At 36.3% G+C, this 27,533-nt stretch overlaps 1 protein-coding gene across 1 annotated transcript in view; it reads left to right on the forward strand.

The window, feature by feature from the left end:
- Window positions 1–23,283, forward strand: part of CCDC138 (coiled-coil domain containing 138) — a 35,484-nt gene extending 12,201 nt beyond the window's left edge. The window contains exons 12-16 of the mRNA XM_039555683.1: window positions 144–260; window positions 1,333–1,528; window positions 3,813–3,989; window positions 19,277–19,415; window positions 20,501–23,283. Coding sequence (XP_039411617.1) covers window positions 144–260; window positions 1,333–1,528; window positions 3,813–3,989; window positions 19,277–19,415; window positions 20,501–20,672 — 801 coding nt within the window. The 3' untranslated portion in view covers window positions 20,673–23,283. The remainder of the gene's footprint in view (window positions 1–143; window positions 261–1,332; window positions 1,529–3,812; window positions 3,990–19,276; window positions 19,416–20,500) is intronic.
- Window positions 23,284–27,533: the final 4,250 nt, after the last annotated feature.

The following is a 27,533-nucleotide window of genomic DNA, read 5'->3' on the forward strand; positions in this document are numbered from 1 at the left end:
ACCTGTACTGCATCTGCTCAGAGAGTATTTGCATATGTTATCTGATAAACTCTAAGAGAAAGGTTTGTTTGTTTTTCAGTTACAGTTAGTATATAGAATAGTTCATATACTGCATGTAATTCTATTTTTGTGTATTTTTGCAGCTGTTGCCTATAGCTGCTGAGCAACTCCAGTGGATGCCATATGTGAATCCTAAACTGCACATGCCTGTGATTAAATTTATTTACTGGTCTATAAGACAGTTACACACTGATATACAGGTAAAACAAGTAGTCCTCATGCAGCATTTTTTTTAAGAACAATTCACAGAAGATATTAATGGATTTTGCATTTTAAATACATATGAAAAATGTATGTTTTCAGGTAGCATATAGAAAAGAAACTGCTGTCTTTGTAAAGCATAGATTCATAGTCTTTACCAGAGATGGCAAATGAAAAACAAATTCTTCTTCAAGTTAAATTTAAATTTTGCGTTGTGTATCTAAATGTAGTTTACCTCCATATCTGATCTCTGTTATGATGTCTAAGCACGTAAGAAACTGTATTTTTGCATATGTGTTTGCAAAACTTGCACTAGAAAAGGCAGTTATTTTATTGTGTACTTTATGAGTGAGATTTGTTGAAATTGATGGAAGTGAGTGGCAAAACAGTGAAGAAGTTTGATTTTTCTGTTCACTGCTTGGTGTCTAACCATGAGACATTCCTTGCTCTTTTTGACTAGACTGCCATAAGAAAATATTTAGCAGTATAATAAAGAAAAATACAGTAGTCATGCTGTAAAGACTCAGCATTGTGCTGTCAATGTTCATTTGCTAAATCAAAAGCTAGAAACTTTGTAATGTCCTGAGTTTAAATTCAATGCAATTGTAAGATGTTGAGTTTAGTTCTATTAAGTAACTTTATTTTAGACAAGAATTATGTGGAGTTCGATTCTGTGGTGATATTTCTGTATAGCTCATGATGAAATGTCTAGTCGATGTTACCTGTACAGTGTTCTTAAGCTTCATATTTAGACCTTGATTCTGTAAATGCTTTTAAAGGATATAACTTCAGTCAAGCTTACAAAATTGAGTTGACTGAAACTGAGCTTTTTCTGGAACCAGAACTTAAATAATGCCAGCATATGCAGGACTCTCACTGGTTAGTCTCTTGCTGAAGTGTGAAGGCACTGTGATAATGTTGTTCAACTGCTTTTGGAACACAAATCAGTATCTCTTACACTGATCATATTCCAATACATGATCACACCATTCGCTGCTTAATATTTAATTGCATGGAGAACATATGGATGTTATGTTTTAATGTTTACACTAACTATATGCACTTTTGAAGCAGCATGCAACAATGAGATCAACCATGAGGAGACTTGGAGAAGACATTTTCAAAGGCATAGTGAGTAAGGGAAACCCAGACAGTTCTTCTGAACAGTCTACAGAGAGTAAATCAAAGTCAGCAGCTTTCTTTAAGAGTTCCTGTATGCCTCTGAGGTTTCTGTCAACTTTGATTGTGCTTAAAACAGTGACACAAGGTAAGTCAACATTTTTTATATTAGTTTCTCTATTTCAGTCATGTGCCTGGACTAAAAACAATCTAATGATACTGTAGAGTCTATTATGCTTTATTAGTGAAAAGTGGTTTTACTTGGGTATTGGGAAGCAAAATATACAAGTATGAATCTTGCCATTATTCATTTTACGTTGCAATTTATTTCTTTTAATGTGATGACTTGTCAGACAAGTCAGCATTTCTGAAGAGGGGGGAGAAGATAAAGGTTTCAAAGTAGACACTGTGAGATTGCACGAATCAGATTGTGTCTGGACAGTGTGAGAAAAAGTGTGGAAAATATAACTCGAAGGGTAAAATAACTCTTCTCTCAGATGATTTGTTAACTGCTACCTTCAGTTTTGAAGTCTTATCTTTCTTCAAGGGAAACAGGGAATCAGATGTTGCAGATCCTTTATATGGAAGTCAGGCAGAAAAGTAATTCTATACCATTAAGAACAGGTGTAAAATGTGATTGTTCCTTACCTGCAGCAACATAGCAGTGCTGTGGTTCTGCATAACTGGGATTTTCTGCAAGAATAAGTTTTACAAGGGTAGCGTAAGAACAAACATCTCTATAACCCTTTTCCAGCTCTTTGTGGTACTAACCACTTATTTTTCCCTTTTCAAAGACATTTTAAAAGCACAGATCATTTTCATAGCAAGTAATTTTTTAGTGGGGTTACAACCAAGCAATCTAACCTAACCTCAGAGATGGTCCTGCTTTCGACAGGAAGGTTGGACTAAATTCCAACCTAAATTATTCCATTATTCTATTTTTGCTACCATTTTTTCTCAGAATGGTTTGTATTTTAAAATATCTTTACAAGTAACATGTTTCTTTTGTCAATAACACAAAGAGATTGATACAGGTTACAGAGATATTAATTTTCTAGGTACTCCTGAAAAACCATGCCAAAACGTCAAAATCAGATGCCTGCTTTGGCATCTGATTTTTTTAGTCTCTTGCATGAAATATGTTAAATTTTGGGGTTTTTCGTAGCAGCAGAGATCCATGTCACAAAATTGCTACAATCTGTGGCACGCTGATTGACATGAAACAGGAATGCCAAAGATTTTAAATGCATAAATAATGAATAGAGTTCTTTTTCACAGAAGCTGTGCTTCTGGATTAGATGTTTAAGCAGATTACTATGTTTTTGTTCTTAATGATCTGTGCAGTATTTATATTGTGAGTATTTACAGTAAACACGGGATTGAAACATGCTGGAAGACTATCCTGACATCATTCATGAACTAACACAATGTTCCAGCTGTTGGAGGGAACTATTTCAGTCAACATATTTTGGTGAAGCATGATAATTAGTCTCAAATTGAGACTCATATTCTAGGAATGTTTGATAAAAAAATTCAAGGAGAATTGCAATACAAAAACTAGTCATTGCAGAGACTGATTTACCCTAAGCAGATGAACACTTGATTAGAATGAATCAGTTTAGCTTCTCATGGTTGCTTTTTACTGCTGGCTTCTGTAACACAGGAAATATGATCTGTTGTTAAACATATGTCAGATATCACCATGTATGAATTTTGATCACTCTGACCACATGGCACTAATGATCCGGTGATAAAGTGGCAGATCTGGTTTGAACATATGTCCTCTTTCCTTCCAAATGTCGGTATCCAGCAGATGGCACCGTAGTTAAACTTATGCAGTAGGATAAATTGTTTCCTTCTACTTTATTTTCTGTGCTCCAGATAATCAATGCAATTCCAAGATACTGAGGAAGATTTGACAGCAGGAAATTAAGAAAATAGACTGGTTCACTTAATCTACATCCTTCGTATAATTTCTCACAATGGATGAGAATATAAAATGTTTATACTGAAACTACAGCTTTTTATAGAAGGAATGGGAGTATTTGCTCTCATGAAAGTAGTTGCTCTCACTCAGACAAATCAGCCATTGTCTCCCTTAATAGAGGTTTCCCAGATGTTGAAACCAACATTGTCTCAATCTATGCAAGTTAGTATTTTCTTTCCTCTCTAACAAAATATTTGCAGGATATTACACCTGTAAGTATATTTTTCTTAATACATGAATTGTAGATAGTCTTTTTCTCCACTCACAATAAATTAAGTAATAAAAATAGACAGAGGATGTTTTAAAATAAAAAGTAAATTTAATATTTTCAGCTGTTTAACTTTTAAGTGTATATCTGCCATGGTAACTGTCAGATAATTGTTCACATTGTTTCATGAAACAATGATTATAGAAGTTTTATTGCCTGTATTCTGATATTTTTCAGTGGATTACCTGGCTCAGGCCTTTGATTCCCTTCGCATAGACTTGAAGACAGATGAAGGAAAGGCATTATTTTTGGAATACCAATGTGTGCCTGTCGTATTAAGTCACCTAAAAGTATCCAGTAGAGGTCTGCTTTCCAGTGCTCTTGAGGGATTACTTGAGATGACCATGGAATCTGGTAAATTTGGGTAATTGCAAAAAAAAAAAATTAAAAAATCATGATGAAAACAGGTGAGGAAAGCATAAAAACAATGTAAAAACAGTATAAAAAATACAGTGTAAAAACTGTATAAATAGTCTAATGTACTATTAGCAATTCTTTGTATCATGTACATTCATTAGAGACAAAATGTATTTCTGAATTGTCTTTTTCTGAGTCATCTTGTGTTTTCTTCTCCCTCTCAGCTACTATGTTTTATATTTTGCCATGGTTACTTTCTTATTTCTTGCTGTGAATTTTATGTATCTATTTTTGGTTTGGCTTTTCAGTTTATTCCACTCTATTACCTTGCTGATATTTTTATTTGAAGTCAGGCTGAGCCAGGGAAGCCAAATCATGAAAACCTGCCAGAAGGTGGAGATAAAAAATAGGTTTTATTTTAATTCTTTTCCTAGTTTGAATGAACAGCTTATCCCAAATCATTTTTCAGTTTCTAGTGTTTGGAAATGGTATTTCTAGAAGACATGGTTATGTTCTGCTGAATTTTGCTGTGCCAAGATGATTATGTTTTGGTGAATTTTACTGTGCTTTGGCCCTAGAAAAGCATTAATAATCTTATTTGTCACAGCATTTCCAGGCGATACAGGTAAGGATCAATTGATAACCACCTGGATGAGCATGAAGGTAGTGATGCATTCCAATGCCATGCTGAATAAACCTTGTGACTGTTGGTTTTGTTTTTTTTTTTAAGATAAAATCACTCACTGCCTTTAAGAACAGAAATGTTCACTGTTTTGGAAGTATTTTGTTATTATGCACTGTACTAGTCTAATAGAAAGCATGTGTGACTTGGGATGGTATAGCCTTTAAAGCTATTTTGTAGTAACCTAAGTGCAAAACTATTTAACTAAAGTTCTATTCTTCTTTGCAGTCTTTTTCTGACCAGGTAATTAGTGCAGTCTTACACTAAAGTATTCTTCCTAACAGTCATAACTGTGATTGGGAAAGTGATTGGGAAGGAATTAATTGAATGCACAAAGGTAACAGCCTAAGCAAGATGGACAGTATCTGGTATTTCTTTGGGTAATGACTGTAACAGTACATCTTCTGTTACCTAGTAGTAGTTATGCTGATACACTAGGTGCCTGCAGTTCAAAGAATAATGAAGATGCATTGTGAGACTCAAATTTTGCTTTCTTGCTTCTCAGAGAAGTTTTATGTATGTGAAATCAGGGAAGGAAGAGTACTGTTTAATTAAATTGACATTTAATTGAACATTGTTTCTTGGCAACTGGATATAAAGCCTTATGTAGAGCCTTCCTCTATGGTAGAATAAATTGCCAATACACAAATTAGTCATGTTCTTCTCTTTTCCAATACATAGTGTTTTGCGAGAAATTTTAACAATGAGAAATAGTATTGCTGATGGGAAATTGTGTTTTCATTCCTTTGGAAGTTTCCTATTAAAAAGTCATTAAAAGACAAACTATAAAAGGTGACAGTGACTATTCAGAGGACTCTCTGTGTTAAAACAGGAATTAATGCTCAGTTTTAAAGCTGTATTCATGTGGAGCCTTAAATATGAAGTCATAGATAGTGGGCGTATACTAAAATATGAAGTCATATTACCCAAAACGACAGTATCCAATCAACAGGAGGCAAAGTCTAGACTTGTATTTTTTCTGTAATATATACCATCCTAGGCATTCTGTCAACTTGCTGCAGTGATTTTCTGGCTCTGTAGGAGTGTTGCAATACTCTTGTTCAAAAATAATACCTTTAGTGATTAAGTGATTAGAAATTAAATTGGAGAAAACGCCAATGAAGGTTTTTTCAGCATATTATTTTGTATAACTTAATTTTTTAAGTTTTCTTTTTTTTTGAAGTATTTTTACAGATTTGAATTTCAGTTGTCCAGGCTGAAAAATGTGAATCAGATGTGAAATAAATATTATGTTGCAGTACTAGTCCCTGTAACTGCATGTGCCTTTTTTTTTTTGTAATACGCAATGAATGCTAATGTTTCTGTGCAGTCCAGACCTATCTGAGGTCCTTCCTCAGGTTCTGTCCCCTGTAAGAAAATATTTTTCCCGTGTTCCAGAAATGAAGCCTAGTTTCCTTCATATATTAAGGACAATTACTTAAGCTGCATGTCAAGAATCATAGAATCATAGAATATGTTGAGTTGGAAGGACCCATCAGGATCATCAAGAGCAATGCCTGGCCCTGCACAGGACACCCCAAGAGTCACACCCTGTGCTCGAGAGTATTGTGCAAGTGCTTCTTGAATTCAGACAGGCTCGGTGCTGTGACCACATCCCTGAGGAGCCTGTTCCAGTGTTCAACCCCTCTTTTTGTGGATATTCAACCTAAACCTCCCCTGACTCAGCTTCATGCCATTTCCTCAATTTCTGTCACTGGTCATGAGAGTGAAGAGATCAGTGTCTGCCCCTCCTCTTGCCCCTGTGAGGATATTGAAGACTGCAATGAGGTCTCCCCTGTCTCTTCTTCTCCAGGCTGAACAGACCAAATGACCTCAGCCACTATTCATAAGGCTTCCTCTTTAGACCCTTCACCATCCTTGTGGCCCTTCTGTGGACGCTCTGTCATAGTTCAGTATCTTTTTTATGTTGTGGCACCCAAAGCTGCCCCCCAGGACTCGAGGTGAGGCTGCCCCAGTGCAGAGCAGAGCAGGACAATCCCCTCCCTTGCCCGGCTGGCGATGCTGTGCCTGATGCCCCCCAGGACAGGGTTGACCCTCCTGGCTGCCAGGGCACTGCTGACTCGTATTCAATTTTCTGCCAACCAGGACCCCCAGGTCCCCTTCCTCAGTGCTGTTCTCCAGCATGGCATTCCCCAATCTGTCCATACATCCAGGGTTGCCCGATCCCAAGTGCACAATCCAGCACTTGGCAGTGTTAAACTTCCTATGGTTGGTGATTGCCAAGCTCTCTAACTTGTTGAGGTCTCTCTGAAGGTCCTTATCTAAGACAGATATTTCTCTTGGTGGAAACTAGAATGAGAGTCTGCAGTACTGCTTAAGCAGATTTGGGATTGGTGTGCACGTTCTGAGATTTTGGATCAGTATCACTGCTTTTAGCTTCATAGTGTGTCTGGTACAGTGGGTTCAGAATCCAGGTTTCCATTGCAAGTTCACACAACACTGACAGTACTCCACTTACAGAAAACATGATGTCAAATGCAACATCAGCTGAGGCATTAGTATCGTCTTTTTTCTATGCACAAGACCTTAAAGGCAAATTAAAATTAATGGTCTTACTGCTGCTCATCTTACTGGCACACAGCCTTTCATGCACTCCATCTCTCTTCAGGGGCTTAGCATCAACAATCTGTGAGAGTCCTGACACCAACATTTCAATGGGAAATGATGGAGAACTGAAAGGTAACATTCCTCAGTACTTTTTTTCTCTGTCTATATCTCCTCCCTACAAGGATAGGTAACACCAGTGTACCTGTCCAGCTAGGCCATTGGAACACTAGGGGAATTCTGTGAAGAAATATTTTAAGACTTTTGGTATCAGTAGGAAGCTTAGTTGTATGTTTTTCTTGAAACTTAGTTGCATCAAGCTTAGCTGCGCTGTTATTTCCCAGACATCTGTGAGTTTCCATGCCATTGTATAATTCTGAAGTATAGTGCCAGCCAAAAATAATCCCACTATTTTGTCCCAGTATGGTGGGATGGCCCTGACTGAACATCAGTTGCCCACCAAATCACTCTGACACGCCCCTCCTCAGCAGGACAGGGGAAAGAAGGTAAGATCAGAAAAATAAATCGTGGGTCAAGATAAAGGCAGTTTATTAAAGCAAAAGCAAAGTCCACACATGGAACCAAAGGAAACAAAAAGATCCCATCAGTAGGTAGTATCTGGCCACTTCCTGAGAAGTGGGGCTTCAGCATGCACAGAGGTTGCTCCAGAAGGCATGTCATAAGTAAGGAATGCCCCCTTCCCCTCTCACGCTGCCTTTGCCCTCCTCTTTTCTCTTTGCTTGTATTGCTGAGCAAATACCATATGGTATGAGAGTCAGTTTTGGGTCAACTGTCCTGGCTGTGTCCCCTCCCAAGATCTTGCCCAACCCCAGCCTGCTGGTGTGGGGGAATGTTGGAGAGACAGTGTTCACACTGCCAGCACTGCTTAGCAGTAGCCAAGGACAGGTGTTTCCAGCTACCGATACAAAGTACAGCACTTTGAGGGCTGCTGCGAAGAAAATGAGCTCTGTCTCAGCCAGACCCAGTACACCCAATCATTAACGTATTTGGAATTGTAACAGTGTGTCTGATACACGGAATATTTATATGTGTGTGGTGTATTATATATATGCCAATCTTGTTTGCCTCACCTCTTTTACAAAAATCTTAAGGCCTGAGGAGAGGAGGTGAAATGTTCTACTGATCATTGTTCTTGTCATATACAAACATTCATAGATGTACCAAAGGCTGACTTTTAAATGTCAGGGGTGAAAAAAGTTGAGGTTAGTATGCTTCTCAGGGCATAAGAGTGAGAGGAACTGCTAAAGATGTTATGCAGTAATTTCAGACAGTTTACTTGTGTCAGAAGAACTTCAGTTTCAGTTTACTTTTACGCTCTTATAGTGTTGGGTTTTTTTCCATATTCCAGTACTTTTGTGGATTCTGTTCATTACTTTTACTGTTAGTAGATTTGAGGAACAAAATTTTGCAACTGAGTGGGTCCTTACCTAACCACTTACATTCTGTTAGCAAATTGCTTAGTTTAACCTATGCTAGAAACTTAACAAGTAACTGAAATGAAGTTGTAGGTAATTCTTAGGATAAACTGTATAATTCTAAATAATTTATGTTATATTTCATGTTGTTTTCATGATGGAGAAATTATTTTTCTTCAGATGAGCTCCGTGGCCTCAGTTGCAGTCTCGTTGGTTTAGTCAGCTCTCTACAGGGGAAGAAATAGTTTGCTTCTAAATTCCACAGTTGCGAGAGTTAACAGCTTGTTGTGAACCTGACAGTAGAAAGTCAACTCCACAAATATATTTTATCTCTTTTCTCTTATTACATTCTGCTAATATACTCTTTTAAAAGTGTATACATAATGGTGTATAAATTGGTATAGCTATATTTTTACTATAGCTATCTCATTGGTTCCTGTCTTGTTTCGTGATCAGATAGGAGGAGTGTCAGTTCAGTTATATCCTTTTCAATTTCTTTTTGGTTCTCCATACCCATTACCAATCCATGCTTGTTTTCTGGAGGATGCCCATCTTTCCCTTACTGCAAAGATTGAGTGATAAAAGCAGAATCAAGGGAGCAAGTCCTGCAGTGGTTTTTTTAGTCATGGTGCTCTTTTCCTGGAATCTGAGGCTTCAGATGAGTGCCATAACATTCAATTTGATCCTTCTTTTGGTATTTGAATCTAATGAGTGATCTATAAAGACATCTTTCTTGCTTCTCATTGAGGAAAAGGGTAAGAGACCTATTCCTGCTCATTTAATAGGGAAGAAGGACTTCAGTACCACAGCTTTTTAAGGTTTCCTTACTTTAATTAAGGAAAGCAGGCTACCAGGCCATGGTGTTTGGTTTTTAGTCCCATCTCAAAGCTATGAACCCTTCTGAAGACAGATCTAAAACAAAATCTTCTCTGATGGCATTGTCATGGAAAGTAGGTTTATTATCTTGTTAAATGCCAAATGCCTTGGTGATAGATTTCTACAAATGCAGAGTGCTCTGACTGCCTTTGAAATTTTAAGAACAAAGCATATTAACTGCTACATGCTGATGTTTCAGTTTAGTCAAATGGCATATAATGTATATATTGCTTAACAACGCTCTTACCATTTCCCATTAAAATTACTATTAAAATTAATGTTTGATAATTAAAGTAATAGTTACTTCTAATCATCCAGATTGTTATCGTAAGAACCAGTGGCTTCCTACTCCAAAGCTTTCTCCCTAAGACTTCTGCTGACAAATTTCTTTTCTCAGCAGATCTTGTTTCTAGGACAGTAGGTGCAACACACTGTTCAAGAGAATTCCTGGATACCAGACTTGAAACATTTTCTGGAAACAATCTAGTGATAAGTAGCATGACCACATCAAGAAATTTGCTCTGTGGGTGTTGAAAAACATCACATCATTGGTATTAAATCACCTTGTTGCTGAATACTTGTCATATGCAATCTTGTTCAATAGTGTTCTTCTTGTCTTCTCACTTCTCATGCAGCTTACTGTGTTTTTTTTAACTTGTGAATTAGTTAAAGGGTTTCAAATTATGTAGTGAATTTGTATTCACCTATCAAAAATACCATTGTTAACTGCAGTCTGGTTCATGCTTGATTTGAAATCTGCTGTTGGCAGAGAGCTCCTGCCTCAGTTTCACCTTTTGCACCTTTATTCAAAGACATCATACATCTTAAATTCCTTCTGCAGTGACATCTGACTGCTGTCATGTAGATTAGTAGGCTTCCCTTTCCCAACCTTAAGTTTATTCAATGAAATCAAAACTTACCTGCTCACTGGACATTATGAAACACTGGTCTTTACTTTAAATAAAACTTAAATGTACTTTGTCTTCAAGTTTATTTCTGTTTTGCAGAGAGTATATTTTATATTAGTGTGTACTTATTCACAAATCAAAATGAGAGTGTATTTAAAAAAATCATCTCAAAATGATACTCTCATGTTTACTGTAAGTTTTGGCACATTCTGGTAGGACTTAAGTGTGATTTCTTAACCATATTGATATCACTGAAGATATTTAGTAACTGCAAAAGTGAGCTGTATTTACACATTCACTGAATCTTACTTTAATTTTTTTTTTTTTTAAAAAAATATTATGGTCATGCATAACCAAGTCTGTGTCCAGATGCACTTGTCTCATAGGGAAGTTAATGAAGCCAGTGAAGATAAAAGGATTTTCTCCGTAGTAAGAAGCTGTGCTTATTTACATGTAAACTGAAGTCTTCTTACTTTGACTATCTATTGGACACTCTCTCTTTTCCTTTGTGCTGGAATGCTCCCATAACTGATGCTAGGAATTCTACAGCATGCACTGTTCTGTGGGTACTTCTAAAAAGTCAATGGTCAGAATTTGCCAAGGAAACTCAAATCTGCCCCTTTATGGTTCCTCTTGAGTCTTAGCATTTTGAGACTTTACAGACTACGAGCAGTGAAGGCATGGAGTAAAGAATGCTTGTATGCTTAAACAGATTAAAATACAACATTTTCCAGCATATTATCTTTCCTGGTAACTTTGCAGGATTGCAGCTTTTCAAGTGAGTTTATTCTGCAGTACTGAAAAGATAAAAATGTCAAGTTTGTGAATATTGTATTAAGGTAGGATTCCACCTCACCTGTGTGAAAAGCAGATGTGAAATTGTCCTGAGGACTTGTGTTTTGAAGCTATAGGGATAGAAATGATTTACAGCTTATGTGGCTTGAACATTGAAATACAAACCATTTAAAAGGAAATCCTTCTTCTATTATGCTGTCTTACCTTTGTAATTTTTATTCATTCTTCTGAAAACACTGAATAATTGTGTTGGATTAATAGATGTTTTAGTTTAATATTTTAACCACAGATAAGGATCTCTAACTGTGTTAAATGCAGCCTAGATAATGTTAGGACCCACCTATATGTGCTGAAAGCAAGCAAGTACACCAAAACTTTGCACACATTTTTGTTAATTAATTGCAAATTTAGTTTGAATACTTTGATTTTGATGAAATTCATTTAGTATGACGTACCCCTCTCTAATAACAAATAATCTCTGTGTCATTATTTTCTCCCTCTTCTAGTAACAGTCATGTAATACTTAGCTATTCTGAATTTTGGACCCCTGTCTCATCCACTCCAAAGGAATAAATAGAAGGAGCCATTAAATATACAGTTATGTAGAGCCAAGTAGCCATATTGGAAGTAAAGCTTCACTGTTCATTTAGGGTAATACTGTAGTTCTTAAGCAGCATATAATTTTGAAGGTAGATGTGAATGCTAACTTTTAAAAAGTATTTGATGTTATAAAGAGTTGTTTATTATCAGTATTTGGATATACACATCCCCTTTCCAATCAATTTAAGTTACGAAATCTTTAGAATATTAAAGTTTTTCAAATAAGATCTTGTTTGCTCTTATTTACTAAACTTGCATATTTTTAATAAATAGTTTTATACAGTTTTATAGTTTTCCATAAAATAAGTAGGAAAAATATTTTTATACACATTTTGGTTTGTATTTGACTATCAGAACTACTGTACTTTTTAGCCAACTTTTTTTAGAGCAATGTCATAATTGAAATAATTCCATAAGGAAAGGCTTTTCTTGGAAGTGAGTAGTAAAAATTGTGTAGTTTGAGTAACATCTAGGCATTGTCAGAGCTCAGACTTTATACACCTGCTCATTTGCAAGCTAATGTTACAGAATTACAGGTGGTGCCAAGTTATGTTTATTTCTGTTAAGGTTTTCTTAGTTTGTCATTCTGTTTGGAACAAAGTTCCTTTGGGTGTGCACTGAGGGAGTTGTGATTCCTTCTGTGATTCTGGTATTTCATTGGGCCTTTTCTGGCTTCTTGAACAAAGTAACCCATAGCAGTGTACAACTTCAATTTAAAATGCTACCTAGGTTATTTGTGATTTTTTTTTTTCTCTCTGTCAGGCCTCATTAGAATCAGTCTTTAATGGTAAAACCATATTGATTGCTCATAGACAAACTGAGTTCAGTCACCACAGCAAAAACTTTTATCCTCTGGTGATCAGATCCATCCTTTGATCCACTTACAATCAGTGATTTTCCAGGAAAAATGTTTGTTGTTTCTTAGTATATCAACTCTATGCTTCTGCTATTCTAGCAAGTAAGATAGTTCTGATTTCCATGTGTTTTATACCTATTGCATTCTAAGTAGGCAGTTCCAGCATGGAATTTCATTGGACTATTCCTACCTTTATGCCATAGTCATTAATTAGTACACCGGATAAGCACAATTGCAAAAATCAGTGTTTAAAACTGAAGTTCGTTTTTAGTGCATTCCTTACACTACACACCTTCCAGCCATTCTACTAACCCCCATTTTCTGCAATATAATATCACGTGTTGCTTTCTCAAATGGTATTGAAGTCTAGATTAGGTATAACTGCTGTAGCCTTTATTTACCAAACAAAAATATCTGACTGTTCTGCCTCAACAACTATAGTTCCTATACACATACTTATAGATAAGCCTATAGTACATTTTATTTTCTTTTTTATTTCTCTGCTTTATTTCCTGAAAATATCTTTAGATTTTTACTGAAGGGCACAAATGTTCGGTTTTCCATTCTTTGGTCCGAATCCAGCAAATACATTGTATCAACTATTCTCACTTTGCAAATTGCTGCTTCCTGACTTGTTTTTTACCAGTTCGGGGTTTTTCACTTAAGTTTTTTTACCCACTAAACAGCGGGTAGAACACCCTTCCACACCTTGAGCAGCCAGTTTTTCGGGAGAATACTGTGGGAAACAGTGACAAAGGCTTTACTAAAGTCCAGGTAAACAATATCCACAGTTTTTTCCTCATCCACCAAGCAGGTTACTTTGCTGTAAATGGAGATCAGGTTGGTTAAGCAGGACCTGCCTTTCATTAAACCCATGTTTGTTCTGGCTGGGCCTGATCCCGGTACATGCCATGTGCTGACACTCAGAATGACCTGATCCATGACCTTGCCTGGCACCAAGGTTGGGCTGACAGGACTGTAGTTCCCTGAATCGTCCTTCTGGCCCTTCTTGTAGATAAGCATCACATTTTCCAGCCTCCAGATACCTGGGAATTTCCCCATGAACCAGAACTGCTGGTAAATGATAGAATGTGGCTTGGTGAACATTTCCCACTGGCTTCCTTGCCACTCGTTGGTGGATCCCATGTGGTCCCATAGGTGTGTGTGTGTCTAGGTGGTGTATGTATCAGGTCGCTGACCATTTCCCATAGGATTATGGGAACTTCATCCTGCTCCCTGTCTCTGTCCTCCCGCTCAGGGGGCTGGGTGCTTGGAAAACAACTGATCTTGTTATTAAAGACTGAGGCAATGAAGGCATTAGGATGTCTTTTCCTCATCCTTTGTCACTATGTTTCCACATCACGTCCAGTAAAGGATGGAAATACTCCTTAGCCCTCCTTTTGTTATTAGTGTATCCATAGAAACATTTTTATTGTCTATTACACCAATAGCCAGACTAAGTTCTACATGGGCTTTGGCCCTTCTGATTTTTTCCCTGCATAACTGCACAACATTCTTGCAGTCCTCCTGAGCTGCCTTCCACTTCTTCCAAAGGTCATAAACTCTTATTTTTTTTCCTGAGTTCTAGCCAAACCTCTTTGTTCATCCAGGCCGGTCTGCTTCCCCACCAGCTTGTCTTTTGATATATGGGGACAGCCTGCTCCTCTGCCTTTAAGATTTCTTTCTTGAAGAATGTCCAGCCTTCCTGGACTCCTTTTCCCCTCAGGACTGTCTCCCAGGGGACTTTCTCCACCAGTCTCTTATACAGGCTAAAGTCTGCCCCTCTGGAAGTCCCAGTTAGTAGTTCTGCAGGTCCCCTGCCGTACTTCTCCAAGAATAAAAAACTCTTATCATTTTTTGATCTCTGTGCGCAAGACGCCCTTCAGCCATCACATCACCCACAAGTCCTTCTCTGTTCACAAACAGCAGATCCAATGGGGAGACTTCCCTAATTGGCTCCCTCACCATCTGTGTCAGGTAGTTCTCTTCCACACACTCCCGGAGCCTCCTGGACTGTTTCCTCTCTGCAGTGTTGTATTTCCAGCAGGCATCAGCTAAGTTGAAGTTGCCCATGAGAATAACTAGGTATTATGAGACATCTCCCCAGTTTTTATAGACTAGTTCATCTGCCTTTTCATCCTGGTTGGGTGGTCTGTAACAGACCTGCCTTGGCCTTTCTCCTGATTCTTAGCCCCAAACACTCAACCCTGTCAGCACCTTCATCAAGCTCTGGACAGTAAAAAAACCCCCATAAAATACAGGCCTATCCCAATTTTTTTTCTGGATGTAATATCCAGTTGCTATATGAGAATGATACTGGTTTTCTGTACATCCTGTCCCATGTCTGTTTTTATGTCTTGCACATCCTAGGAAACTGAAGAGCCATTCAGGTCATACTGAGGTCAACACATAGTGGGTGACCAGCTGAAATTGCCACCTGGGCTCTGTTAACTCAGTGTCACCCATGTAGGCACCTACACTGTGCTCTAACCACTGACACTGAACTGTCCTGGTTACTGATTGCAGGAGAAAATGTTAAATTCAGCAAATGGTTCAAATCTTGTAGGTGGCCCTTATAGGCAGTTGGTTATAACCAAGTGATGTTGGTGTTTCCTTTGAAGTGTTTCTGCTGTGGTGCACAGCTAACTTTTGTGTTTGGTAACTTTTCCACACTCGTAGACACTGCTGCACCATTCACTTGCATTGCTGAGACATGTTCTCCTTTCTCCCAGCAGATCTTCTCACAATTAGAAAATGAGGCAAAACTGTAATCATTAATTTGTTAAAACATGAGCTTAGAGTTGTCATTTTATTTCCTGAAGTGACATAGCTTTAGGTATGACACAGAATTTTCTGGATAACTGTAGCTGGTGAGATTTTATGCTCTGTGTGACTGATTAGTTTGAGGGTAAATTTCAGATGAATTCTGTCAACAATGATAAATTGCTTATTGTTCATTGCAGTCTACCAATCAAGCTAAGTTAATGCAACTACAGCATGCTCCAATTTTTTAAGGATACCAGGGAAGGCTTTTGCAGATTATTTTAAATTGTGACAGAGTCCTGTCAGGATGAATTCCAATTAAGTTCTTCTAAAATAGTTAAATAAATGCAAAATCTATGCAGAATCTAAGCCACCAAAATATTTAAAAATGTGAAGCTTTTGTTCTTTTAGTTGATCAGCTAGAGATGCATTTAAATGATGTATTTGTTTTGTTCATTTTCTGATTACTTAGAATATAATCTTCAAAAGCTTATCTGAATTGAATATGTAAGCAGTGTACAGAAAGTCCATTTAAACATGGGCTTTTATCAGCTGGCTTTCACGTGATTAACTTCACAAACTTTTAGAAATAATTACCACTTTGGCTTTTCTGTTTTATAGGAAAAATCCTCTGTCTTAAAAGTAATGTTGTCTTTTACGTTAATTTGTAAGCTTCAAAGTCAGAACATTCTTACAGAATGTATATATGTGTGTGTGTGTGTGTGTGTGTTGTTTTTTTAATATAATATGTTTAAGGAACAAGTATGAGCAGGGCAGCAAAGAAATATTCAGGTCAGCTAAATATGGTATTTGTTTACCCTGCAGAAAAGGAATTAAAATCATTTTATGGCTATTTAAGGATATTTATAGGAATAAATTGTAGGATTGTGCTATTCATCCAAGCAGTCTTTGTTACCTTTGGATCTCTCATGAATCAGAGCTCAGCTGAGTCAGAAGTCATGTTAAATGAGTTTTCAAAGCCATTTGTTGTCTTAACGGGCAATAGAAAGAAGAAAAACCTTTCTTCTCAATTTGCTTTTTGAATGTCAATGTTCTCACACATTTATTTATTCTTTTCTTCCCTTTCTGATAAGCATCTTTGGTAAGTGAGATACTGTTTCAAGTTTTTGTTGTTAAAACACATTTCATCAGTGGTGCAGTGCAGGTTGATAGGACCAACCATTTCTGTTTCTTGGGAATAGGCAGTCATATGTGGGAACTCTAGCAAATCTTAGAAGAATTTCTATAAAGTTGTAGTCCTGTAGAATTGCTGTAAAGTTGCAAACTACATAATTTGTAGTCCTAGATTTTTCTTGCTTTGCAGAAGGTTATCTGTTCCTGCTATTGTACAGAAATTTTACTTCAAACACTCTTTAATGATAGAAATATTTGGTCAGGAAGTATTCTTAAGATGGTAGATTTTGTTCATTGGGCTTTGCTTATTTGCTGTTTCTTTTCATAGTTTTGTCATCTCTTCTTGTGGATTTTAGCAAGTTAGACTCACTTGGGCATTACAGCATCATACCAGAAGTGAAATTTTAGTTAATTATTTTTCCAGGTGTAAGACTCTTCTGTATGTACTTGATAACCCCAGAGTTCTGTCACAGAGAGCAGCGGCTCAATAAAGAGCACTGAGTCTTGAGTGTATGTCAGTCACTAAATGTAGCACATGTGGTGAACTCATCTAAGGATTTTCTGTTTGCTGTAATTGACAGATAGCTCTGAGGTTTTCTATATGACAATTTCTGAAAAATAATACCTTCTGCAGTGAAAGTACAGAAATATTGAAAAAAATATTTAAAGTGGTATGCCTTGAAGGCCATAAGCTAGAATAAAATGAAAAAGAGTATATTTACTTATCTTTTTTTCACTGATTACTGCTTACTTTTCTACTTTTCTTTCATTCTGGTTTTATATCTATTACTGTTACAATTTAGAGACAGCAAATTGTACAAAGTAGTACTAAAACTGAGAGGACAGCATGTGTAAAACCATAGGTGTATTGAAAATGGTAGAAAGAATGCAACAAACATGGAAGATGTAAACAGAAAAGCAGATTAATTTATAATGATTTATTGCCTTGATAATGCACATCTCTTTGAATAATTGTTGTTTTCCATTACTTTGGGTAAAGAACAGAGGACACTTCAGCTATGCAAACCACAAAACATCTGCCTGCCTTTTCCAAACCTTATAGAATGTCAGTTGTTGCTGCTTTTTATTGCTGCAAGGTTGGCCTCTTGCTACCAAACTCTGTTATTATCCTGCATCTGTATGGTTTCCATCCACACATTCCATTATGTATGTTGTGGATCCCACCTGTTGAATCCAGCATTTTAAATGCCAAAGCACCTCTGCTGAAAAGAGAGAAAAGACTATGTGTAGCCATAATTTCTCAGATCTGTGCTAAAGGCATTTGCTGTTTCTCAGTCTCTTCATTTGAGGGTATAAACCAGCAAAGGCCCACAAGTCTCATGAGTTCCCTGGATATCAGGGAGGTGGCACTTGGTCATTTGTTGGAATAGGAATAACTGGGTCTTTACTGAATATTCAGTATAAATGCCCAGCTCAGAAAATTAGTTATTTGGGCTCTCAGGCTGACTTGTAATGCCAAGTTGATTTCTTTTTTAAGCCCTATTTCAAACAGTTTTCTGTAGCATTTCTTTGGATTTTTTATCAGTAAGCCTTCTGAAATAAATTAAAACCTTGAATTCACTCCAAGGCTACTTGTTACATTTAATAAGTTGTATGTCCTTGAACATGTCCTTTCCCTTTCCATGAGGAAAGGGAAAATTTTGACTAAAACATACATCCAGCACTCTTTGTACTGATAAAAACATCTTGACATCCTATTTATAAATTGCAGTATTCAGGATATGAATTTTTCTTAATGTCTTGCTTATTGGTTTATGCTGTAATTTGCATATTGCCATTTCCTATTAAGTGAAACATGTTAAATATTTTAACATTATGCAATTAAAATATTTTCCTTGCATGCGTACTCTGTTAATGCAAATGCCCTGTGATATATGAAAGTCTGTTAATTTTAAGGAAAAACAAATTGTTACTTCTTTTCTTTACATTTTTGCTATAAATTAATCTGTAATATTAGAACCAAGAATGAGATAACCAGGGAACAGATTTAACCTTGTTTTGAAGTTATTAGATTTTGGGAAACAGGGCAGAGGGAAAGGTTTTTCAGTGTGACATAAAAACTCATCCACTATTTTAAGGGAGGGGCTTTTGTATTTAATTGTTGTACAGATCTTACTTTTGCCTCTTAATTATTATGTTTCCTCTCTTGAAACTGAGTACAGGGACAGTATGTTGATAATGAAAGACAATCAGGTCTCACACGATCTCTTATATGTAATATGCCTGTCCTTGTGATGTGCAGCAGCTTAAAATATTTCTTTCTGAGTCTTTTTGCACAGCTTAATGTTCCCCTCCCACAATCTAAAGGAAAGAATCATGATAAATGAGCATTGAATAAACATTTTCAATGTAAGAATTTTGAGTTTAAAATAGTTCTGTTTCCTGTTTTCCTTTGTTCCCAAGATAATAGACCCTGTTTTGCTCCAAGGATCGGTACTGTCAGAACTCTTAGGAACCTGCACTTTTTCAGTTTTTAGTTTTACCTGAGCTTTGCATCACACGTTCAATAGAAACTGAATTATTTGGTTGTTCTAATTATTGCACAACATGGAGCATTTAAGGCCTTCTAAAAGTATCAACAACTGTTACATATATTTTTCCCTGCACTGAACTCTGTGATACAGTTTTTAAATGATTTTCTTTTCCAGGTTCCTTACAGCCTTTCCTGGAAGCCTGCAGTAATGAATCCTTCTTCCGGACTTGCTCTGTATTGCTTCGAAGTTCTAAGCTAGATATTCCAGTTTTGGAAAAGCTCTGTGTTATACTGCAAAAGCTCTCCAGAATAAAGTAATCCTTTACTACCATTATTCCGTTAGCTATTATTAGGTCAATGAACTTGGTGACCTTTATCTTTTTTCTTTTCCAAAAGCTCATCTTTGTTTTTCTGTTTATTCCCTCTACTGTATACAGTCCTGGACTTCTAATGTTAACAGTTAAATTTAAACTATTTCTGTCATAGAGGTTTAAGACAAGCCTCTAAATTAGTGCATAAATCTAGTTCAATTTACAGAGTGCAAACTGGAAAAAAGCCTCACTATGTAGACTTAAAGAGGAATTATTCCTTATGTCTTCAGATGACAAAAATGCTTAGAATTCTTAGAAGAGAATCCTAGACTTTCAGTTTTACTCAGACACTTAGTAGTAATCTCCTTTGAAAATTTAGTCTTATCTTTGACTTGCATTCAAGTTTCATCAGTTTTCATTTTCTTCAAAAAAATAAATTTAAGGTTTTGAGCCAATTAAGCCCTTTTGGGAATGTTCATCTTTTTAGATTGTGTTCCTATTGCTTACTGATGATTGGTTTATTGTAACGAAAGTCATCATATCAACAGTAATGTACTGCTGAGCTTCACTGACATTGCTCAATGGGGCTGTTTTGTTTAGGAAAGGAGGTATCTAAGCTGAGTAGTTTTTTACATTGGACTTAAAGCTGTTGACAAAACTGAGGTTTTCATTTTTTCAAAGGAGTAAAATTGAACTCTAGGAAAAAATTCCTATAAAATAATCTAATATAAATTATTACTGGAATTTACTAGTCAAAGTAAAATTGGCTCATAAATCCTATTTTTTTTAAATTTATTGTCTCTGAAATCTTATTTCACATGAGTGAAAAGCCCTGTTACAGCCTTTGCTTGAGCTTTCATTATACTATGTGTACATATCACTTACTCAAGAAAAATGATAATTTTTCTCACCATGCATTGATAACATTGTGCTTAGAAACATATATGCAACATAGAAGAATTACATGAAATCCTCAAAATAATGCACATTTTTCTTCATCAAAAATATATTTTCTGTAGCATCTTTAGTGTTTATATGAAACCCCTCAGTTTTCAACTGACAATTATTTTATTCAAAATCTTTTGCAGAAGCAATAAGAAGATGTTTGAATTGTTTGCTCTTCATCAAATGCTCCAAGAACTGCGTAGAACTATAAATCCAGATTACACCTTCCTTTGTATAAACCTCAATTCAGTTCTGCTGAATTTGGAATTGTTGAAGAGTAGCTCTCTTGCCTCCAGTCTAAGCACAAGCCACTAGCACTAGCTTTCACTCTAATTAATGTTCTGTATAATTTAAACCAACTGCCTATGTTACTTGAAATTTGGAATTTGGGGTTTTTTTACTGATTGGTATAAATACATTAAGCAGCACCTCAGTACCGTGTAATTCGCTGTGTATTGTGTGGATTCTCACTGATATTTCAGTCATTCATAAAAAGGAAAATGAACAATTTTGTAATATGCTAGATGGTTTTCTTCAATACTTTCTTAAGAAGTGAAATAATGCTGCTGTTGTGAATGACTCATGCAATCTAAGCAATTGAGTCCTTAGAACAAGCAGATCAGAAATAGCAGCCTTTCATTACATGTATGAATCTCAGTTACTTTTGACTCTTCAGAGAGTTTTATAAAATCATTATTTTATGGTTGATAAGTAGCAGACAGGTATTTTAGCAGATTGTCTTTTGATAATCTTATAGTTTTAATGATTAAAACCAGATTTTTCTTTAACATAACTAGATGTATTGAATGAGAAATTTTGTTGTTTTGATATCAGAATTTCTTAGTGTTTGTTTGATCTTTTCTTGTATTTAAGTAACATTTAGTATTTTATCCTGCTTTATATAGTACAACTTTGGTTAGTAATATCTTTGCAAATGTAAATAAAAGCATTTCTAAAAATGTCTGGCAATAGTAATCCCTAATGTAAAATCATTATATTTTATTGCTTCTGCTATATTTTGTATTAATTTGCAATACAATCCTCACAGTACCCACATTTCTCTTCTGAGTATGAACATATTTTTTGTCTGCCACAGTTCAGTGTTTAGAAGTTCTTACAAATTTGAATTAGGGTACTTGTAAAAATTGAAATTAGTCTTCCATTGCTGATTTGTACTGGAATTACTGAAAATCTATATTTGTAAAATTGAAAATGCAGTTAAAGCTTAACGATCTGCTGTATTCAGTCTTTGACTAGCACTGACATCAGTATAAAACTTCAGAGAATTTCTGTCTCATTTTTCTCTCTTTTTTTTTTTTTTTTTTTTTTACCAGAAGCCTTTGAACTGCTCTTTGAAATTGAATTCTAACTGCAAATATTTTTCTACCAATTTGACTTAACATTTCTAACAAGCTTTTCTATGAAAGGAGTCTACACCAGATTTGGCATCAAGTATGTCTAGAAGAGAGAGCAAGCAATGTGTGCTTTTTGGGCAGGAAACCAATTCTAGGTAATTTTTAAATAACACTAATCATAGCTAAAAACATTTTCTGGCAATCAATTGCATTTTGAAATAAGTATTTCTTCATTAGTAGTTTTGGTTTTCTGTCAAATTTACTAGCAGTGCAAAAGCTTTCATACACCTTTGGCTGGACACAAAATCCTATTATTTAGGAAGAATATTCCCAGTCCTCGTGTGCTTCTCCATCTACTACCATTTAAAAATACTACAAAATCCATAACCAAAAAAAACCTGTAAAAAGTTGTTAGCTTTCTTATCTGCACAAGAATGTTGATTGTGCTCTTAGTTTTCAGCCTTTGTTGATGTTGTTTGTTAATCTATTAATCTTCCTTGGGATCCCAATTTAATACAATGTGGTCATCTAATAATGGCCAAGGTAATGCAGTAAAAAGAGACACACAGAGTAGGGTGCAGCTTTTAATATTGGTCCCTTGTGGTTTATGTGCAGTATTGTGTACACTCTGGAAACTTGAATCACAGCTAATTTCAAGGTTTTATGATCTAAATGTTAGGTTTCTATTAAAATGCGAAATAAAAGGGTTTTCCAATCTGTCAAATATTAATGCATTATATTGATGACCTAAGGATAAGACTAATGATTTTGATCTTACACAAATTTTTCAAGGCCAGGTTAGATGGGGCACTGAACAACCTGGTCTAATGAGAGGCATCCCTGCCTTGAACATCAGCCTTTTGAACCAGCCCACCCCAGCTGTCCACACCAGCCCTTGTTGTGGCCTTGCTCAAACATCCCCATCCTGTTATCATTCCCCTGAGTGTCCTTGGCAGTCTCTGTGGGGAAGGGGAATAGAGAAAGTCAGTTGCATTCCCTGCTGTCATTTGGGGATTTGTTCTGGGTTTTGGAAATGATAGATTTCTGTCAAGTTGGCCACACTTTGGGCATCTCTTTGTATTGTCTTCCCCTCACAGATAGAATCTAGAATTTTCCGGGTTTTTTTCTGCTTTTGTGACGTTTAGATACGACATCTATGAGTATGGATTTCTTCTACTTTACCTTTCTTCCAGAAAACTGTCTGCAACAAGATACATTTGAAAAAGTTAACTGCACCTCTAGCTATTTCCCGTGGCTCCCTATTCCCTAAGGAAACATGGTGTATGTGATCTCTGTTTTTCTAGTTTCCTACAGAGGAATATGCTATTTTAAATATGCCAGACACCTTTGTAAAGAGGTGAATTAATATCCATCCAGAGAATATAATTTTTCAATCATCTTTTGAGAGAGAATTTGAGGGGAAGCGAGAGACATGATGAGTACTTACTCTTGGAGGAAAGGCAGGGACTCTCACTTTCTGGGAGCTGATCAGTCAAAACACAAGCTTCAAACTGGCTACCATCTGCGATATCTTGCTGTGTGTAGGTCTCCCGAAGTGGTCAACTGCCATCATTGGCAAGAAACAAAGAAAATTTCCTGTAGTCACAACCTGTTACTTTAAGGAAAGATAAAGAATTAACACACAGTTTTGCTTTGCTGCTTTTTTTAACAGTTGTGAGAGTCCTCTTGTTGAGAAAGTCAACAGGAATATTGCATCTTTTCATGTTGAGACAGTTTTCATACCAGAAAATACTACCAAATATGAAGAAAAATAATTTCTCTTTTTTTTTTTCTTACAAACCCATCTACTGTAGAATTGTAATCACCCTTGCTGTTAATCAAAGGTTTCCTATTGATAAATTTTTCAGACCTCATCTACAAAACCTAGATTTAGCAAATCTGTAAGAAGGATTGTTCCCTGGGCAGGGGACAGTTGTATTTGCAGAAGCTTGGCAGAGCTAAATAAAGTAGGCTAACATTGCCCAAACTGCACAGTTGTGCTCTGTTTCTTCATATTTGTGACTTTCTCCAGCTGATGAAAGTCTGAAAGTGGGATTTCACAGTTATCTTCCCAGTTTTCTGAGCATGACTGGCTTGCATCTCTTTCTAATGTTATATAGCTGAATTTGATATATATAATAGGGAAAGATTTCTTGTAGCAGATAAATTTACCTGGAAGGTGAAAGTATGCTGAAGGCAACATATTTTGAAGAACTTCTATTCCTGATCAGCATCAATGTCTAAAATATATGATTTAACTTACCAGACCAGATTTAAAAGGAGCTGTAAGTAGAGCTCATAATTCAGAGCTGTTACACTGGATCCTTTAATTATACACTGAATTTTTCACCTAAAACTTACATGGCTTTGGAGATTGATGATATGATAAAAAGCATTTATCTTCAGGATAATGTATTTAGATGTAGTACAGAAAGTTGGAAGTTTTGATCTATGAAACAATTTGGTAATCTTCCACTTTCCAAATGGTTAGAGGAACCACAGTGACAGAGCAGTGACCTTGTGTTCCTCTGAATGATGTAATGCTCACATGTTTTTAAAACTCACTGAAGTTATTGTAAAAGTAATAGCACTGTGCAGTGTTGAGATCCCGCCTTTTACATCCCCCTGAAGAACACTGTGATGGGCAAAGGCACCTTTCTGTGTCACACTGACTCTTGTAGCATGTTGTGTCAAAATCACCACTATCCATCTCATCTTTTGGGCTGATGAACCTTTGAATACCCTCTTCTGACCATGGTTAGGAACATCATTGTTTATTAGACTTTTGTTTTTTACATAAGTTTGAAAGCAAGGGTCTTGGGTATTTATGACTACCTTCTTACTATTAGAAGAGATAACTTTGAACAAAATCACTTTCTGTGTACTTGCTTGTAGCTGCTTTTCTTTTGAGTGGTCCTGAGTTGAAATTTAACAAACATAAGGCACAAGACTAAAGTCACACTGAGAGAATTAACTGAGGGAAAGAGATCTGAGAAGCCATGTGTATTTACCATATATATTTTTTTCTCAAAAACCAGTTCTCTCTGTGCCCATTACTCAAGCATATTTAGACTGGACCCAAGGAATATTTCCCTGAATATAACACATCTCTCTGATCACTGCAGCTTAATGGTAAGTAATTGCTCTGATTACTAAGCTAGGGCTGCAAATTCAATGGCCAGGATACTGCTAACAATAGTTGAAAGGTCAGCATAAAAAACATTCCTACTAATAAGTTTACTTTAAGATCATTTTCAGCTCCATAAAATGGCATTCTTAGTGCAGTTAATTATGAAGAAAAATACATAATCTATCTAGCCTTAGGGGAAAAACAAGTATCATATGGTAGAGTTTCAAACAGGAGAGTAATCTCCCACCCACACATCAGCTTTTTGGAAAAGTAGTAGGCTTTTGAAGAAAGCTGGCAATAACTAGTGTTGCCAGACTGGTTTTTTGCTTCAGAAGAAGGAATATTCTAGTCTGTGGATTCAAGTGTTATTTATATAAGAAATGTAATTAAATATAATTTCTCTGTTCATGATCCTTCCCACAAAGTAGCAGTTTAATGTCTGCTTGATTTTTCCTTTTCCCCACTGAAGTGTGTGAGGATGATTTTTTTTCACAGCAGTCTTGCACACCAAGGCTGAATTTCAGAAGCAGATGCTGAACTCTGTTTCCTTCCTGATTCAGTTGTCTTTCTACTAATCAGTATTCAGCACTACCTCCTCCTGACTTTTTTTGTTTATTTCTATGTGGTGGATTAAATTGGAAAATAATTCCTGAATTGTCTTGCTATACTAACTTGAATCCTAATACAAGCTTGTTTTTATAGGAGCCTCAACTATAAAAAAAAAACCCTCTTTTTTTTCTTATAGCAGATGGACAAATGAGATGCCTGTGTGTGACCTGTGTAACAGCTAATCACTGATGCCTTCTGCAGCAGTGCATGAAAAGGCTTCTTACCATTCTTTCCTAAGTATTTAGACAGGCTAACTTTACAGAACAGTGGCAAAAAGGAATCAACATATTTCTGTCCTTGAAGAGTTGTTGATAGTGATAAATTAATGCCTGAGGTAACAGGTCCTATGCATTATAAATTATATCACAATAAATAATCAAAAGAACTTATTTGGATGTGGGGATAGAATATATATGCAATATTATGCATCTAGAACTAGATATAGCCTGAGACAGTCCATTCTTGCCCTGTTTCTATTAATATATTAAGTGAAATATGCCCTAGGAAGCCTATCCCATACATAATGAGGGCATGGGCTCCATTTTCTTCTCGTTATCAAGACTAGTATAGAGGTTGCTTGCAGAAGAATGACTTCTGCATACAGGAATCATTGTTGTACCTCTGGGTCATGATTTTCACCTGCAACAGCAAGAATTTTTCTCTTAAGTAGACCCTCCTTAAAACAAAGCAGGACTGCTGAACTGTATGAGGCTTAGAGTTTGACAGGGAGAAATGGAACTGGTGTGCTTTTTCAGCTTATCCTCCAACCCATACTGCTGGGCATTTATGCACATTGTTCATGACTAATGTGAATATTACAGAATTAAGAATATAGGAATTATAGAATATAAAGGCATTCAGCTGTTGTTGTTTTATACTGCAAAGCTGACCCCTACCCTTTTCAGCCCACCTTACCTCTCTTCTTTTTGTTTATGTCGTCAGTCCAAGACCATCAGATCCTGAACATTATGTAGAAGGCAGTCCCTGATTGCAACCTGAAATCAGAGAAAGTCTGCAAAGTCCAGCAAGTTTCTCTAAGGAAAACCTGGGACAGTATTGGTCAGGCTAGGAAGCTGGGACTAGGCAGGGAAAGTCTTACAAGGTAGTAAGTAGTTCAGTCTGGGGGAAATCCAAACTGGTGCTCTGTATTTTTTACAGAAGCTAGCAGTTCTTCTGGCGGTCTCACCTGTGCAGCCTAAGACTACATGAATACAATTATCCTGTCATGAAGTGAAAGCTTCCAGTAAAGATTTCTGGTAATGTTGTGTAGTACTGCTAGTTTAGAAATGCAGAAGGCAGGCATGCTAATGAGAGTACCATTACTGTGACATTACTCACCAGTCTCACAGTCTGCACGGTCCTCAGTACACAGATAAAAACTTAGAGATTCTCTGAGGAATTGCAAGGGGCTTGGCGTTTTCACATTACATGTGAGCTGAAATACTGAATGCAAACTCTCTTGACAAAATGGTTTCTGCTTCAAGTTTCCAGAGTGATGCAGAAAAGCAGTATCCTACAGGAATGCAAAGATTCCTCCATGTATGTTACCAAGACACTCCCATACCACAGGAATGTGCCTGCCAGCCCTTGGCTAATGTATTTAATTACAGATTTATAAGGCAATATGCTATTTAATCAAAGAAATGGCTAATACAATTGTGTTTGACCTCTTTCTTTTATTAGCATATTTTATCTTCATATTTTACAATATAATAAGTTATATATACAGCATTAAACAAAGTTATTAGAAAGTAAGCTTTGGCAAGACCTACAGGATTCTTTTTCAATCCTGTATGTCTCTTGTATAACAATAAAAATACTGTATATGAAATAAAATAATGTTAAATAGCCTGTGTTCACATTGGCACCATAAGTTTCAAAACCCTAACTTTTCATGGCCCAATAAACATAAAAAAAGAAGATTCCTGTATCTTCTTTATCTTCTTTTTAACAAATACGTGATGTGTAGTTTTAAATGACACATAAAACATAGGAGGCAGTCCACTGAATAACACTGCAGTTACACACTGGCACAAGAAAAATAGAATCGTGATGCTTTCTTCTTTTTTCTTTCTTTCTTTC

The sequence above is a fragment of the Corvus cornix genome, chromosome 1, assembly GCF_000738735.6.
Source record: "Corvus cornix cornix isolate S_Up_H32 chromosome 1, ASM73873v5, whole genome shotgun sequence".
Lineage (NCBI taxonomy): Eukaryota > Metazoa > Chordata > Aves > Passeriformes > Corvidae > Corvus > Corvus cornix.